The sequence below is a fragment of the Lethenteron reissneri genome, chromosome 32 (genome assembly GCF_015708825.2).
Source record: "Lethenteron reissneri isolate LAM-NWPU_2019-01 chromosome 32, ASM1570882v1, whole genome shotgun sequence".
NCBI classification, from domain to species: domain Eukaryota; kingdom Metazoa; phylum Chordata; class Hyperoartia; order Petromyzontiformes; family Petromyzontidae; genus Lethenteron; species Lethenteron reissneri.
Genome location: NC_083810.1, coordinates 9,073,471 through 9,092,058, shown reverse-complemented (window position 1 = coordinate 9,092,058; position 18,588 = coordinate 9,073,471). Strand labels below are relative to the sequence as shown.

At 49.6% G+C, this 18,588-nt stretch overlaps 1 protein-coding gene across 1 annotated transcript; it reads left to right on the top strand.

The window, feature by feature from the left end:
- Positions 1-1,784: 1,784 nt before the first annotated feature.
- LOC133349980 (vesicle-associated membrane protein 7-like) lies at positions 1,785-17,279 on the top strand. The gene is given in 9 exon segments (XM_061563896.1): positions 1,785-1,957; positions 7,663-7,850; positions 8,734-8,791; positions 9,395-9,511; positions 9,513-9,533; positions 10,059-10,149; positions 10,938-11,005; positions 12,827-12,919; positions 13,694-17,279. Coding segments are annotated over 8 exon segments (663 nt in total). The 5' UTR covers positions 1,785-1,957; positions 7,663-7,704; the 3' UTR covers positions 13,763-17,279.
- Positions 17,280-18,588: the final 1,309 nt, after the last annotated feature.

Below are 18,588 nucleotides of genomic sequence, written 5' to 3'. Positions count from 1 at the left end.
CCAGGTGGTTCCTACCAGTATTCAAACAACTTATTTGAAACTCATAGAAATCATATTTGTCAGTCCATTGCAGGATAACTGCCTCTTCAAATTACGGGACGTTATCTGACCATACTTCACCATACTGGTCAATACTTCACGGGTTAATGGAGGCGGGAAGTAGGAAATGCGCTTCTCTCGCTGCTGTTATTGCACTGCCCTCTGCTGCTCAGCATGGCGCACAACTGGTAACACAACAACCTTTCGCCCGTGATGTTTAGCCATCCGGCGCATTCAGAGGCACCTTTCTGGCGAATTTGTCACGTGAAACAAATGGTTGTATATAAATGTTGTTTGAGAGCATCTATTAAACTATTAATCAGTATGTCCAACCCGTCATGACATGGTTCAGAAACATGGTCATTGACGAAGATAATGGAGCGAAAACTGAAAAGCGCACGAGAAGCATGGCGATATAAAACACATTCCTGCGGAGGGAGCTGGTAGGAACGTTGGGTTGCTCGGTCAGTGGCCAGGGTCAACGGCGGCGTGGTGTATTCCGCAAATATGCCCGACTGAGGGCGGGCACAAGCCGGCGTGAGTAGGTTAAACGTTGAGTTTTATAAGGGCACCACGGGGTGACCAGCCCCTCCCCACCCAGCCCCACCCCTCCCCACCAGCCCCACCCTCCCCACCCAGCCCTCTCCACCCAGCCCCTCCCTGCACGACGGACACAATAATCTCCTGTGGGCTGGTGTTACCAGGAGGTTCCTACCAGTATAATTGATTGCAATTACATTGAGACGTGAAATGTGAACACCTGGGTAACGAGACGGAGCGGCCGAGTGGCTGAATCGCAGCCACAGGTGAGAGCACAGACAACGCACCTGTCGAGTCGTCCCGTAAACTCCTGCCCAGACAGCCTTTCGCACACAACGTGGCCGTAAAGTGCACCTAGCCTGGCACGAGGGCCGTGGTGGCTTAGTGCCGAATGGTGGAGGGGCAGGTGTTTTTGGACACGACCAGGTAGGCAGGGAGCGGTGGTTCGTGCGCTGCGCTACTAACCCGAGTTCGATTCCCGCTCACGGCCAACACCAAGTGACGAGTATCTGAGCCGGTCCTGGGCCTCCCCGAGGTCGACTCAGCCTCAAATGAGTACCTGGTGCTTTGTGGGGGGGGGGGGGGGGGGGCGGGACACCCCCCCACAATATTCAAATATGCTCAAAATGTCCCCCCCAATATATTGCTATAAAATAGATTTCTGTTTATACGAGTGTGGTTATGGTTGTACTTTATAAATCCCTAATCTCTGCCATTACATACAATGAAACAAGAAAATGTTAAAAAGAAAAACAGAGAAATGTCATACAATACACTATTAGACATTGTAAAAAATAAATAAAAAGTCCATCCTATGTTTTAACTTTTTAAATATTTTAGGCAGGAAATTCGTTTTCAAATTGGTGGAGGGTGGGGAGGTGGAGGGGGGGAGGTGGAGGGGGGGGAGGTGGAGGGGGGGGGAGGTGGAGGGGGGGAGGTGGAGGGGGAGGGAGGTGGAGGGGGGAGGTGGAGGGGGGGAGGTGGAGGGGGGGAGGTGGAGGGGGGGGGAGGTGGAGGGGGGGAGGTGGAGGGGGGGGAGGTGGAGGGGGGGAGGTGGAGGGGGGGGAGGTGGAGGGGGGGGAGGTGGAGGGGGGGAGGTGGAGGGGGGAGGTGGAGGGGGAGGTGGAGGGGGGGGAGGTGGAGGGGGGAGGTGGCATGGGGGGGGTGGAGGGGGTGGGGCAACCGTACCACGTGATCACCAAGAACCCAATCCGCACCTCGTGACACTCACATGACCGATCAGCTGTCTCATCGCGCCAGGAGCGGAAGCGAAATCTTGCGCAGATTTAATTTAAACTCAACACTTTAGCCTCAGCCGCCCTCGCAGCTCGCACCGAGGCCGTCGCCTCTGCCTTCAGCCACGATTTGAACGCCTCAGGTGAAGATATTTCCTCTTCTCCACCCCCTCCTACCCCCACCTGGTGACGCCCCGGGGCAGGCATCGGTGCGGCCTTGTTTGGCCACGGGGTGTGGCGGAAGGGAACCGCGATTTGGCGCTAGGCAAGAGACTAGGTCCTGTTTAGGCCTGTTTCTTAATTATTGTAAACTGTTGTAATTTTGTTTTACAATGACGTTAAGCTGTGTTTAAACGACGTTCTTTCACACCGGCAGCTGTTGCGTTATGATAATGGTGTGAAGTTCGCTGCGCTGGTAGGCAGCTGCGTGTATTTCGAACGCTTGTTTTAAGCTGAAGGATTGTTTAAATTTCGGACGGTAATAGTCAAGAGAACTAAAAGCTCAGAAGTGCACAGAGAGACACGAAGAGTTGCACGTTCGGAATTACATCTCGAGCGGAGGACAGGCGCAAGTTAGAGACGTCGCGTTGACTTGAAAGTACATTCGCTCGGGCAGGAAACATCGTGGCGAGCTGTTGATAGGCGATGGGGGCGAGAATGTTAACGAAATTCTAGAGTTGAAGCTTGCGTGACTGCAAGGAATCATACTGTTAGGTTTTTTCGGTAATGTCACGTAGGTAAAGAATAATAGAAATAAAATAATAAGAAATCGATTAATTCTAATTTATTATTTTAATTTAATTTATTTTATTTCTATAATTTTATACCTACGTGACTTTACCGACAAAACCTAAGAGTATGTTGACGAAATGGCAGCCAAAGGAAAGGACTCGTCCAAGAGGACGACCATCGCAGAGACGGAGCGGTGAAATCCGTGCACGTGTAGGAGCGAGGCGGATGGGAGCAGCACGGTGGCGAGATGTTAACTACCTCGTCTGAGATGTTAACTACCTCGCCTGGTATACAGGAGGTCGTGGGTTCCATCCCCACCCTGACGAAGCCTGTTGAATGTTTGAGAATTTGTCTCGCATCATCACGGTGGCTCGGAGATGTTAACTACCTCGTCTGAGATGTTAACCACCTCGCCTGGTATACAGGAGGTCGTGGGTTCCATCCCCACCCTGACGAAGCCTGTTGAATGTTTGAGAATTTGTCTCGCATCATCATCACGGTGGCTCGGAGATGTTAACTACCTCGTCTGAGATGTTAACTACCTCGCCTGGTATACAGGAGGTCGTGGGTTCGATCCCCACCCTGACGAAGCCTGTTGAATATTTGAGAATTTGTCTCGCATCATCACGGTGGCTCGGAGATGTTGACTACCTCGCCAGGAGGTCGTGGGTTCGATTCCGACCCAGACGCCTGCTGTGTATTTGGAGTTTGCGTGTCTCTCTCCCCCCACATGGTAGCGTGGATTTTTCTCGGGAGTCCATCGGTTTTCCCCTCCACATTATGACTCCTCAACACGCGTTTCGAGTATTTGGCTGCTGTAAAATTCCACGCGATAAGCCACTTCGTTGAGCTATCATTTGTGGCTGGTTCGCTTCAGAAACAGCGCTGTAACTTAGTGGACCTTACCTGGTAAAAAAACATTATATTTACAGTAGTTTTAGCACCGGACCGTGAAATGACGGTGGCGTGTGCGGTCTTCCACCCAGCGATGGATAGACCGAAACACAACAGCTGGTGATCAAACCCCCATCGCTGTATTTCATGATTGCTATCTTTATCAACACATGCCCACAACAATTCGAGGCTGATGGAATGAGTGCGATTTTGTGGTGTGGCAATTGTTCGCCTCTTGGATGGATGTATGCCAGTCATAGGAATGTGGAATATCCACCAGTGGCTTTGGCTGTTAATGGCAGCTGAACACCGGCTCACGATCGTGAAGAAGGGTAGGGGGAGCACGTGGAGAGAGGCATACATCTGCGGTGTGGCTTTACACATGGACGGCCTGCATGATGATGATGAGTGGCTAACAGTTGTATTTTGTATTCTTGGTTCTTTCGGTAAAGTCACGTAGAAGGAAAAGAATAAAATAATAAAAATGAAACAATAGCATTCTCACGACGTTTCGATTGCAACACAAGCAATCATCATCAGGTGTGAAAACCACAGCAAGAATATTTGAAAAAAGTGGCGGTTTTTCTAATTTTCTTGCTGTGATTTTCACACCTGATGATTGCTTGTGTTACAATCGAAACGTCGTGAGAATTGTATTGTTTTATTTTGATTGTTTCCCTTCTACGAGACTTCACCGAAAGAACCAAGAATATGAATCCCTGCAGTCACGAAAGTTTTAAATCAAAAAAAGTTGTCTTTTGATTCGATAGTCACTGCCCAGCGCCTATGTTGGATTCGTGACATGATGCCGCTAACGCATTAGTACGAATACTGATTAGCGGCGACTGATGTGGTGATTATGGAAATTGCTTGGATCATGTGCACGGGTATTATATGTGTAGTGCTACGAAGAGAGTTGCTCTTGCATTTGTTAATTGGGTCAGTGGCATCGTCTTCAGTTTGCGTTAGGGTTAATCATTTTCAACCCAACCGTGGTAGCTGTTGTGACTGGTTATTGTGTTGTGTCTGTTACGGTTAAGGATTAGCAGACTTGAGATATACAAAGAAAAGTTTACAGAATGGCTTTGTATTAACCCCCTCTCTCCCCCGTTGTCTTCTACATTAACATTAGCTGCCCCCGCTCACGCTGCTGACATACTTGGACTATGCCCATCCCTAAACCTTGATAAACAGTTTTTTGCCTTTGGAGGCTAACCTCCCCTTTTTCTGATGACGACCGCTTGTGTTGCGATCGAAACGTCGTGGGTTTAAAAAAATGTTCTATCCACGTGACTTTACCGAAAGAAAGAATATAAATTCCTGCAGTCACGAAAGTTTTAAGTCGATAATATACACTTCGAGTTACTGCTCTGGGGGGTTTTCTCCAGGTACTACTCTTGATTTCCTCGCACATTTTAAGAACTTGTTCATCGGCACTTAACTCAGGTTGCCGGCTTGCCTGTAGCCGGGAATTTGGTAGCGTGTGCCAACAGTGAAACAGCCTCTGCCACAACCCTCGGCCGGATTCGTACCCGTGCCGGCCGGGTTATTTACCTACGAGGCACAAATGAAGCAGTAGCAAGTGCCATGTACCCATAGTGTATTGTTATTGCAGTGGGTGTACTGCTTTGAACCTGGCGAACCATATTGATTCACGGCCAAGCCTAACATCAGTGGTGAGTGGCGTCTGACCTGGTCCTAGGACCCCGCTCCACCAATCCATGCTGACCATTGTGATGAAATATGGTCAAACAGCCCTCATAACAAAGGAAGTGCCTTCATCCTGCACTGGAATGACACAAGGGCTGTACATTATACCCATAGTGTATTGTTTTAAAACACAATTGCAGAGTACAGGGCCAAAAATATCAAGCGGCCAGCAATAAACAATACTATATAGCTAGGTGGTGGTGGCACATGCCTGTAATCTAGCACCGTCGAAGTAAGGTTTGGTGGGTCACACATGTTGTGAAACTCCCTTTCCGTGGGCATTAAACTGTCATAACCTGGATTGTCAACAGAATGCGGTACAGCAAATGTCAACACCATCTATCTATATGCAATGGGTGGAGTTGCCCCCTCGCATGCCAGCATGGGTTTTCTCTGGCTGCTCCGCATTACTCCCACATGCAAAACTCATCATTGGATGATTACACCTTAATATATAAGAGGACTGCAGAGCTTGGGACAGAATTTGCCTCTGGCTTATCGCTTGACTTCTTTTTTCGCTCGCCTTTGAGTCTTCGTGTCTCTGAGGCATTCTCTCTGTTTAAGAGTGGATACCATGCACGTTATGAGTTGAAATTGTTATAGTGGTGGCTAAATATTCTAATGCAGGACCCTTAAAAATTTCTATTGAGAATCGATAAAGCTTTCCTGCATAATTAATTGCCATAAGGTGAAGTGATAGAATCAGAATACGGCAGTTTCCCCCATGTTGGTATATTTGTAGCAAGTGCATGTGTAGTGCGTCTAACTGAGTCGCAGACGTTGTTCCTTTTAGAGGCAACACTTTTATTTGTAACACCATAACACAAAGGGGTAACTGCCCCTTTACCAGACTACAGCGAGTTACTGCTACGAAGGGTCGATCCCTCACTCGGGTCTCCGACCATGTGGTTGCCTCGTAAGACTGAGAGCTGCAACTTGAGACATAGAGCTTCCAGCTTGTAGCTGTAGAGCTTCCAGCTTGTAGATGTTGAGCTTCCAGCTTGTAGAATGCAGCAACCCTGGTCCCTCTCAGGGACCCGCCTTCTATCCCTCTCCAGTCGGGGCTGCTCCGCCCTCAGCCCGCCCGCCTTCTCGAACATTCTTGTTCCCCCTCCATCCTTCTCAAGAGCTCTCTCTCCGGACACGTGGCCCCCACGAGTCCCCCCCCCCCCCCCACCTGGGGCCCCCTGTATGGGCATTCCAGATCACGTGTCTACGGGGTCAACCAGAGTGGCACGGCCCGGGGCAACCCTGCCCCTGGGCTGACACTCACCCTCTCCCCCTCGGGGGAGCCCCCACCACACACTGTGCGTGGTGCCCGCACTATCCCAGTGCTCGCCAAGCCCCGCTAGGGCTGGTATTACACACAGCCACCCACACGGTGCTGTCCACGATGTAGGAACATCGAACGTCATGACCCTTTCGGGCCGGCACCATACAGTGAAATCCCCGATGTCACTACACCTGCACCGATACACTAATACAACACAAATTGGCGGTGCATGATCCAGCGCTGTGGAAGCAAGGGTGGATCAGTTAAGAGATGTGTGGCCTAAATCCCTCAGGCTGCAAGGTTGCTAGGTCAGTACAGCAAATGTGTTTGTAAATCCAACTGCTGATCTTTAATCATTATCCCCTTGTATGCGTTTGTCTCCAAATACGTCACGACCCACTGCAGGACTCTCCTGTAAAACATTTGCCAAACTCGGTGAAAGTTTACAGAAGCTGAACAAATTGAGGTGTTTAATGAGCCTCTGACCCAATCACCCCGAAAGTTTTTTATGGCTTTAATTTGACACAGGTAAAACCCATTGGGCAATAAATGCAATTTTTTTATGGGGACCTGAAATATCCCTGATCTCATCAGGCGATGGCGGAGTCAGGATTTTCAGGTAGGGGGGGGGCAACCCCTCCAGCAATGAAAAATGATAGGAGTTCTTAGTAAGTAAGGACTTGTGTTGCAATCGAAATGTCGTATGCGAGTATTTAATTTATTATTTTATCTTTATACGTGACTTTACCGAAAGAACCAAAGAGTAAGTGATGTATGTGTTCGAGGAACTCATGTTTTTGAGTGTCTAAATGTGGTCATATCTTAAGACACACTACAAAAGATTGAGGGAAGAGGTGTATGACATTTCGTAGAGGCGAGCAGCGTCACACGAGATGGTAAATGTGGGAGAGTGCTTGTAGGCGAGTCCGTAGAGGATCTGGCAGTCGCCTGATGAAGCTAGTTGTAATTACTGGCGAAACGTCACATTCTTTTTATGTGAAAACGCTTACTAATTGGCTGTGTTGGGTGGTGGCGGGTTTAACGACATTTACATTTACGCAATTAAAAAAAAACGAATTTATGGATCCGTAGAGGATCTTGGCAGATGGTGGGCGTGATCTTTCAATTGATTTGGTTTGGGTGCCAGTGGAGGGATCGGAGTATTGCAGATCGTGTTGGTGTCCTGTCCCGATTCCACCTGCTGCTGGTACCAACGTCGTGCTCTCTCATGGATGGCAGGAGCCGGGAGAGTTGCGGGCCGCCTAGACGGGAGCCGGTGCCATGGCCATCCTCTTCTCCGTGGTGGCGCGAGGCACCACCATCCTTGCAAAGCATGCCAACTTCAGCGGGAACTTCGTGGAGGTGGCGGAGCAGGTGCTCGCCAAGATCTCGCCCGAGAATGCCAAGCTGACGTACTCGCACGGCAGGTGGGTGTCTCCACGTGTCTCCTTTGAGAGGCGCGGAGACCAGGGATGCAGTTCGTGATTGAATTCTATTTATAACCAGATGGGGAGACCGTTTCGACTCGCCAAGGTCTGTCTGCAATGGAGACGTTTCAACCAAAGTATGAATTGTTATGGTGAGAAATGGGGATCGCGGAATCATTCGTGAGCTTGATGAGTGAGCAAGAGCTCGCTCAAACAAATCTTCAATCTGTAATTATGCACGTCATTGTGGAATTCACGCATTATCACTCTGTCGCGACTGCTCCAATATTTTGAATGAATCGGTCAATGCAGTGATGTTGCTGGATTCAAACTCGTGCAGGACACACAACCTAGGTGTGTATCGACAAGATAAGAGGTCTGTGCATTTGGGTTGCAGCTTCTAACCCATGAGGAAAGAAAAATGCGGTTAATGTTTCCTGACCTGGAATGGCAAGTCATCGAGGCAGATGTGGGAGCATACACTGAGATGGCGGCGCATAGCAGCATCCACAGTCCCTCTGCAACCCCTAGGGTCCCTCTGGGCAAAGCTCCCTAGCGAGAGCCCCCTTCCTCTCCCCCAGTCTCCACGGTAATGACCGATCTGATGCAGCCACGAGGTTGTGGCTGCCCCCTCCCTCAGTCTCCTCCTCCCACGAGGTTTTCTTGCTCTGAGGCCTTGGTGGGCAGGATCGGCCAAGGGGAAGCGAGGAGCCACAGGGCCCAAGTGCCATAGTTGGTGTTCCTGCATCACTCAGGGTAGCAGCACAAGTCTCATCTTGGGTCTCCTGCAGTTGGTCCAGCAAAATTCATCACAAGTCTTATAGCTGCGTTTATGACTGTTTATCGCCTACGGCAGTTGTAAGATTAACTCTTTGTGTTTCAGCTATCTCTTCCACTACATCTCCCAAGACAGAATCGTGTACCTGTGCATCACGGACGATGTAGGTGCTCGCACAGCCAATGTTTGTTTTTTCTCGTGAATGTTGAACTGAAGTCATGTTTCTGTGCTTGCGTTTCTCTGTCTCGGAGTGTCGTGTTGCTTTGCGTTGCTGTCCCTTGTTGCCCTGCCTTGTTGGCATTGTGTTGCCTTGAGTTTTATTTATTCTACCTTGTGGAGTTGTGCTGTGATGTCGTGTGTTCTTGTGGTGTCATGGTGTCTTGTATTGTCTGGTTGATGTGCAGTTGGTTGTGTCATTGGTTTCTGATTCCTTGTGTTGCTCCTGCCGTGTGACTTGCATTGCCTCGCGGTGCCATGTCATGTTGTTGCCTTATTTTACCACCTTGGGTTGCCTGTTAGTGTTGATTGTTCTTGTTGCCTTTTGGCCACGCGTTGCCGCGTCGTGTTCTAATTGCCACATCGTGTTGCTTTGTCGCGTTGCCGTATTGTCGTGCTCGTGTCCGCCGTGCTTTGTTGCTTTGTGGCGTCTTGTCGCCATATGTTGCTGTGGAGCATCGTATCGTCCCAACGTGTTTTGTGTTGCCGTGTCGTGTGACCCTGTCGTGTTTCCGTGTTACCGATCCACACGGTCCTCATTCCCCCTCAGGACTTTGAGCGCTCGAAGGCGTTTGCGTTCCTGGGCGAGGTGACGCGTCGCTTCCAGACGACGTACGGGTCGCGGGCGCAGACCGCGCTCCCCTACTCCATGAACAGCGAGTTCTCCTTCCGTGCTCGGGGCACAGATGGTGAGCGGGCGCGTCCCTCGACGTCCTCACACAAACATCTATTAACCCTCGCCTCCTCGCCTAAGCCTCCACACCCCAACGACCTCGCCTTCCCATCCTGGTTTCCACACTCCTTGCAATGTGGACTTGTATTTACTTTGAGTAAATTCCTTTCCTATACTTGGCACTCCGATCGCTGTTTTGCATTGTTTGTTGTTGTAAGTTCTTGACCCGCCGCTGCTGGACATCTGTGAAAAATAACTTTGTAGCGCATCGGATTCCTTCAGGTTGATAAAGATTCTGATTCTGACACTCCAGCCCACGATGTAGTCCATACCCTAGTCTCCTCAATGCGCTTGCCCCCAAACCTCCACAACTGAAGCTCCTCGCTCCAAAATACTCACGCCCAACCACTTCACCCAAACTGTCTCGCCGTCTGTTGCCTCCGTCTCGCCCCCCGTTGTTCTCACCGTCTCTCGCGGCGTTTCCCATTGTAGTTCCAGCTCTTACGTACCACACCCCCCTCCCCACCCCGTCCCTCCGCAGCGCCACTTCTCGGAGGAGAAGAGCACGGAGCGACTGTCACAGGTGCAAGGGCAGGTGGACGAGCTCAAGGGTATCATGGTGAAGAATATCGGTGAGTGGCACCGCTTGCGTTCACTTCCCAGTCGCAGTACTTCCCGGTTTCGGTTCTGCAATGTTACAAACGTTGTCAACGTGCAGATCTCTGTTGGTTCACTGCCGGATTAAGGCCTCCCCATTGCCATGTCCGGTTGTGGGTGTTGTTTGGCCATAATTCGCCACGCTTGTAGTGTAGGTTGGCGGATGCGGTGGGGGGGGTGTCCACGACTGGTTCAGATGTCACTTGCCACTGATGTTAGCCGTGAACGAGGAATCAAGCTCCTGTTGCTGGGCTCATAGAATGTAATGACGGATAAAAATATGTATTCCATTGAAAGTTTTAAGTCATCGGAGGTTGAATTTGCATTTATTGAGTTTTGAGTTAAACATTTTTACGTTGCATGGATGGTCCCGTTTATCCAGTTGCCGGGCTATTTAACACGGAAGATCCGTGGTGCTGCGTGAGCACAGCAACAACAACAAAACAAAAGCATCGATAAGGAATATTGCACAACTAAGAAACGTATTTAACAGCTGTCGTAAACGACCATATTTATCCACACTAAGTGGAAAACTCAACTTCAACGTCATTTTTTTCTGCAATAATTGTTAACTAGGCCGATAACACTTACACCTGCTTTAATCAAGATCGGCTTTAAATCAGGATTTCAGCTCCTGGCCTGAGCGGTGCCGGCTCGGAGCGTCTGACCTCTGGTGTTTTGACGCGAGTGCCGTGTCGCGTGCAGTGACTCTCCCCCGAGCCACGTGGTTTATTTTTTCTCTTCTTTTACATTCTTTCTCCAGACCTGATCGCTGATCGGGGCGAGAAGCTGGAGCTGCTGATTGACAAAACGGAGAACCTCGTGGATTCGGTGAGTCCACAGGGGAGTCCCGATCCCCGCGGCGTCGTTGCGCGACGGACGGAGCGACAGACCCCCTGTAACTCGGTCTGCACAGCTGTGCTTCGAGCTTCTTGTGAGATCGCTGGGCAGCCAAACCACAGCCACCAGTGGCACGGTGGGAAACGCGCGTTATGTGCATCATCTCAGCCATTTAGTCCATACCGCCTCGGTCTGCCCTGTGGGCAAGCCTTAGACACTGTCGTAAGACGTTAAAGGTGGCGAGTTGTTAACTCCCTCGGGAGGTCGTGGCTTTCATGTTGACCCCAATGCCGAGTATATTTGTGGTTTGCGTGTCTTTCTCCCCGTGGTCGCGTGGATTTTTCTTCGGGTCCTCCGGTTTTTCCTTCCGCATTAAGAAACGTGCTTTGAGAGTATTTGGCTGTTATAAATTTGCACGTGATAAGCCGCTTCTTTGAACTATCATTTGTGACCATGTCAGCTATGTAAAAGAGCTATATAGCTAAGTGGGCCTTACCTGATAAAATAAAAATAGTTTATGTGCATCCACCAGTAATCTAAGACATTTAGTCCATACCGCCTGGGTCTGCCCCGTGACCACCTGTGGGCAAGCCTTGGACACATAACGTGGCATTTAAATCAGACTTGGCTTGTCACGAGCTGTGTTGACGTCACCGCGGCTTTAGTGGAGAATGGCATTTGTTGTCTTGTGTGATATCCGTGAGTGTGACTGAGCATTTGCGATATCTAAGCTGTATGTGATATGTTTGAACATCTGTGAGCTGTGATGTCTGTGAACATATGTGATCTCTGTGAGCGTGCCTCTGCTATGTCTGAACTTCGGAGCTGCTGTTATGTCCATGAGCATCTGTTAATCTGTGATGCACCTCGTATCTCCTCTGTGAGCTGTTATGCCTGGTCATCCATTCGTGAGTGTGTCAACTGTAGAGCAGGGATTTTTTTGTCCACTATCTTTTCCCGAATCTACAAAACAAATACATATCCGTGCAAGCAGGCAGTGGCTTCCGCATCGCTTACAAAGTCTCTACGCACTCGCAGTGTAAACATTCCGCACGCGACACGGCGTGCAGTGCGGAGCCTCGATCGCTCTTTTGTAACCCGCGGCATTCTTGCACGTCACCATCCTGCTTATTCAGAGCACAGGCTGCAAATTCAGATGTTGGGAATTGCGTTTTAAATAATATATTATGTGCTGGTGGTCGTGACGGTTATGATTTTGACAGGATCGTGGTATTGATGATATGATGATGATGAGGTGATGCGATGAAAATGCGGAGGTTGATGATACCAATGATCGCCAGTGGTTTTATGTGACCTGGAAGGTGTTTTTTACGTGTCTGATGGCGGTAATGATAATCATGATATTGATGAACATGATCATGATTGTGGTGTTGGTGGTGATGGCATCAATAATGATACTGATGATGGTTTTAATGATGATGGATTTTAGGATGTTAATACATTTTCTGAGAACACTTGTGATGATTGTCCTGCTGATAATGGTAATACTGACGTTGATGATGACACTTCTGATGATGTTGCTGCTGTGGATTATTAGAATACTTATACATTTTGTGTCTGGTGTGATGATGGTGAAGATGACAACTCCAATCTCTATTTACAAAACTTAGTGACTTTCATACGCTACTGATGATGATGGCGATCGATAATCATGACAACGGTGATGACACGAGCATGACTTTCACGTCACTGACGATCGTGCTGACGAGAACAATGAGAAGCCCGTTTCCTGTGCTCCGTACGTTATTAACGTCTCCCCCCCCCCCCCTCTCCCGGTCTGCACGTTTTCAGTCGGTGACGTTCAAACGCTCCAGCCGGAACCTCGCGCGTGCCATGTGCATGAAGAACCTCAAGCTGACGCTCTTGCTGGCCATTGTGGCCATTGTGAGTAGCGACGCCGGCCGCGTGACACCGCTCGTGTTGATGTCGTCGTATTAGGTGTTGTTTAAAAATAATTCTTCAGCTTCCTCGTGCCAGCCATCGTCCCTGCTGGCGACGCGTCTTTATGGGTCTTGCCAGTTTCATTCCGCGTGCAAGAACGAGGAAGTGGCCAACGCACGCCAAGCGGCATTCTTCTGACAGACGTCTTAAGGCTCATTTGAGGTTTACATTGTCAACATCGGCATCATTAACAGCACCAGCAGCGACCACGATCCATCCACTGCTGGATGAAGGCCTTCACAAGCCATTGGTCCTGCAGTGTGAACGATCCATCTAGTTCGGTGTCTTTTTTGTACTGGAGGAATCCGATGAGCTGTGAAGCTCTTTCTCACGGATGTCCAGTAGTTCCTTCTCGTGAGTTGATCTCTTCAGTCCCGAGGTGGATGTCCTTGAGGGTACGTTCCCTCCTTGAGCTACCCCTGCATCTCGGCCACCGGCCGACACTCCTGCCAGCGATGCATCTTGCCCCAAGCGCCCTTTTTTTCTTCTTCACAGTCAATACGAAATTTTTAACTCGCGTGCGTTCCCTAACCCATCTGTCTTCGCGACCTGCACCTTGGCGTAATTGCAAGCATGCACCTCCCACGCTTCTTAACGACTCCCGTGTTTTTGTTTTTACTCGCGTATGAACTGTTGTTGTTCCTAGACGGGTTGCCGAGCTGAGTTTTGATGCTGTGACCCCCTCTTGACGCTGGATTTTTTATCCTCTTCGCCCAGGTCATCATCTACTTCATCGTGTCGGCGGCCTGCGGGGGCCTGGCGTGGCAAAAGTGCGTGAAGAAGTGAGGACACGGGGCGACACGGGCAGACGGAGGAGAGGGGGTGGGGGGAGGTGGCTGGGTGGCCCTCGTTCTGCAGATACCGGGCGGGGGGGTGGGGTGGAGAAAGAGGATGTGAATGAGGATCTCGCATCCTCCCGTCCTTCGCTTCTCCGCCTTGGGTGAAACAAAAAAAACCTCATGACGGTACCTGCTCCGCTATAGCTCAGACTCCACTCCCCTCTCCAAATAAAGGCCGCTCCTGACAGTGTCGCTAATTGAATCTCGTGGCAGCAGCGCGTGGGAGAGTGGTGGCGCGTCTCGCCAAACGTGTGCTGCTGTTATTTTTCTTCTGTGCATTTTTGCGCTTTTACTGACGGGCGAAAAACCGGCGAGGGTTGGAAGAGCGGCTGTTGGAGTGGACCCACGTACTAACGTGGGCGGGTAATGATTTATAAATTAAAACGTAATGGTTGCGCCCGCTATACAAGCATCCACTCGTCTGCACGAGATTGGATTATTTACAATTCATGCGAATGGTCTGCTCTTACGTTTATGCAAATGGCAGCGAGTGAAACTGCAAAGGAGACTGGGAAAAAAATAGAGAATGCAACGAGGTGTTTAAGTACGAAACAAAAGGCACGGATTTGTTGTTAAAACCCATGCCAATTGGTACGCAGCATCGCCATCCATCGAATCACCTGGGTCGGTGAATCTTTGCATGCCTATCACAAGGGGCAGGCGTCTTGGAGTCTGCGTGTCTCCCTCTGTCTTCTTACCCACACTTGCTGTGAAGCAGTGCGGGAGATGCTGAGAAGCAGGTGACACCACGGATCCATATGCGGTAGATTTAACTTTCGCATCCTTCAAACCTTTCTCGCCGAATCCCGTGTTAGTGTTCACCTCTACAGCCTTAAGTAGTGGTGATAACGAAGTCTTACTACGCGTCCTTGAAAAAGTTGACCTTCAAACCGGGCCCTGGGGAGAGGCACGAGGGGTTGGAGTTTGCATACCTGTCGACCCCTTCTCGGTGCCCGACCATGTTACTGACCAATTCAGAGCTTATTGGTCACTCCGTGCCCTTATGAATCTCAATGCTCATCTTACAAAGTCCCATCACAAGGGAGAAATAAACAAATAGACGAACATATTTTGTTTGCCTGTAACGAAACGGCTGTACGCCTGTATGGACCTGTGAACTCAATTTCCCTGTTCAAGAATACGGGCTAAACCGGTTTGCTTGGCCGGTATGAGTTTGAGAAGCCTCCGTCTTGGTTCTGTCGTCAAATTTGCGATTTTGTCGCCACCAAGTGGGAAAAATGTGAAGGTGACGAGCGACATTCAGCGAATTTTTGTGGGCCGAGGATGTGATGCAGATACACACATATAGGAGCGATTCCAGTGAGGTATGAAGAAATAATGATTCGTTTACGTCGTGTAACGCTTGCTAAATTGTCTAGTTACATGGCTATCGGTATGGTTTAAGGATCCTGTATCGGTTTACGATGTGTGATGCTTGGTAAATTGTCCTGTGATATTCTTGACAGCTTTAAGATGGTCTATCTAGTTACTCGGTTGGGTTGGCCACTTTCAGGATTTGGCAACGCCTTTGCTGGCGGTGCCTTTTAGTTCTAAACTCTCCTCCCCCGCCATCTCTCTCGCTTCCCTCGCTAAGAAACCCCCCCCCCCCATACTTGACCCTTCTCCACCCTGTCCCACCACAGCCACCCGTCCAGTGAAGCTTACCGACTGGTGGTACCGTTGCGACCGACCGGCGGAGCAGCGCTTTGCCGTCGTCGTGTTAAGCACCGACGCGTTGCCGATTGTTAATTCTCATCCGCGGTCCAGTCGCCGCCGAGATCCTCTGTTGCCAAGGGCGATGCGGAAGGCAGATTCTTGTGGGTGCTGCCTGCTGCTGCTGAGCATTACAAATTCCTTCTGCGCACTTGCGCTTGTTGCAGCCGCGTCTTCGGAGCAGTTTACTTAACAGTGAATGTTTGTGCCACGATCGCAGCCTCGCGCTCATGCCGATTAGCCAAATGCGTTGTACTGTCCATCTTGGGGGGTTCTGTTGAGTGTTGGGTGAGTTCAGCGGTTAGCCACGCCCTCCCCGGATTATGCAGATCGCAAGTTCGCTTCTCCACGTCGTGCACTGTTCCGGTGTGTTTGACTCGCCGGCCGGTTTCAGGAACCGCTAACTGTGCCGCTTGGTTTAGCGGAATGCCGTCATTGCCGGCCGTGACTCGCAGTGACGGCACCGTCGAAGTTCGCAAGCGGCCAATCGTTGGCGCGACTCGCGCTGTGACGCATGCCGTTGCTGGATTGTTTTTTTTTAGCAGTGTCTGTCCGGATCCTTTGCCAGGAAGGATAAAGAGCAACACCACTCTCCCGTTTTTACTCCCACGCTGTCTTTCTCTCATGTGCAATCTCTCGTTGACACGGCCTCTACTCGGGTGTCGCCCGTGGTTCTCGTCGCCCGCTCCGTTGTTCCGAGTCTGTTCCCCGTTTTTCCTCGCGTTATCTACTGCAGTGAACGGCAGCGTCGACCGCCCTTAAAGCTGTTGCTGCACATACGAACTTATCGTCGAATCATTACTTACTGTGTTTTTTAGTTTCACCTGAGAAGTTGTAGATTGCCTATTTTATTTATCCGTTAATCGATGCTTCTCTGTTACCACGTCTGTCTCGTCGTGTCACTCGTTGGGCGTGGAGGAGTATCACCTGAGTGTTGTGAGCGTGCCATCCAAGTCGGCCCCGTTCACGTTCGCACCGCTTTTGTTTCAAAGCTTTCCCAAATTTTTATCCCCATTGCTGCTTTTGGGTTTCGCGTCACGAGACACGAAGCATCCATTTGGATGTTTAAAAGCAGTGCCACCCTTGTTGCAGAACGGTCGACAGATGTGGATACCACAGCAACCTCTGAGATTCCCTGAAGTGACCACTGTTGCACACAGAAGAGGGGGTAACACTTTCTCTGCACGGGAGCGTAATGTGACGCCGCTTGAATGTAGCCAAATTGAGTGTGGAACAAAATTTGACGCTATATTGGACTTGTGCCGTGATTGGTCAATGGGCTGAGACCATAGACTTCACTGTACCAAAGGCACCCGTTAAAATCGCTTGCGGCCTGCCTAAATTCAAACCCAGGCTATCAGTGGTGAGGGCTCGGCGCTGTCACCTGAGCCTCCACCCAGTCACAGGCTCCTGGTTTTTAATACCCAGACTTCACTCAAACGATTCCACAACGCGTTTCGCCTGTAGATCTAACACCCCCCCTCCATCCCAGCATACACGCGAGACCGAAACAATCGCGTTTTTCTCCTTGACTGATGGTCGTACGAAGGAACGGCAAGCCGGTTATTTGCAACAAAATCTGTCCGAGCGTGTCAAATTGGTGGCGAATGCACCCCTCCCAAACCCTCCGTGCTGCGGGACCTTTATGGGGACGATTTAGTTTGCGTCGCTGCAGATGTCTTGCATTGTTCGTTGCACCTTTAGTGCCATGTGTTATTTCCAGTTGCAATTAAAATTTTCTTGTGAATATATTTGCCGTGTCATTTTGGACTCCCTTCTGCCTTCTTGTTGACTCCTGGCTTGTGCCAAAATGTATATTGGTTAATTTGTAATGTTATATGTAACTCAAGGTGTGCAGTGTTTGTTATGGTTTAGTAATTTTAGGACAATTTCGCATCTAAAAATTTAACGTTACCGCTTTCCCCTCCCAAAATAACAGGTTAGCATGTTGGGTTTTTATTGGTAGGAACCTCCTGGTTACACCTGCCCACGGGATTATTGTGTCCGTCGTGCAGGGAGGGGCTGGGTCGTGAGGGGCTGGTCACCCCGTGGTGCCCTTATAAAACTCGACGTTTAACCTACTCACGCCGGCTTGTGCCTGCCCTTAGTCGGGCATATTTGCGAGCAACCCAACGTTCCTACCAGCTCCCTCCGCAGGAATGTGTTTTTGGCCAAATGTTACAATGTTTGTCTTGTGTTGGTTGCAATTTGTACATTTTACAAAATTTTCGCTGTTTTTGTAACAAAAGGCCTATTTTTCACTTTCAAGCAAAAAAACCTAAATTATTCACTTTAGTGCATTTTATTCCTGGCCACTGATATCAGCCGTGGCCGGGAATGGAACACAGGTCTCCGAGCTCAACGCAGTGCGCTCATTACCATGCCGCCACTCTTCCACCCCAAAACATTAACTCAAAAATGAAAACACACAAGCATTGTTTACAAATACCGTTTAATACTTTGCAAATATACAGAAGTAACAAAACAGTTTTCTTTAGCGAGAGTTCGGGACGTTTTACAAGCCAACTATCTCTGAGAAAGCCACCGATTAATAAAGGAAGTCTCGACCTGCACCACAAACAGCTGCATGTCCTGGGCTGCTTTCACACAACTTTGAAACCTTGATGGGGAATTAATCATCCAGCAATATGCACTTCCTTTGTAATCCGTGGCAGGCATTAGCATCACTTCATGTCAGGCCTCAAACTGACTTCCCAACCTCCAATATATAATATTGCAAATCACCCTGGAAGGAGAGAGACTGTAAAGATCCGATCGGGCATATCACCCTACCGCGCTGGTGACGTGACTGCACTGACATGAAACCGCACTGGACTAGTGTTGCAGTGAGCGGCCTCGAACTGTGGTGGAGGACCAAATTGTAATTTAAGTATGTTTTCTCTTACTAGCAAAAGTTGCAAACAGCTCAAGACAGTCTAGGTATATTCAAGGTTATAGCATGTCTTCCAGCTGTCCAATGTTCTTCCACATTATCCAGCGTGTTGGCACGATGTCCAACGTTTCACTCCATCTGATGGGAGCTTGGTCAGGACCTGAATT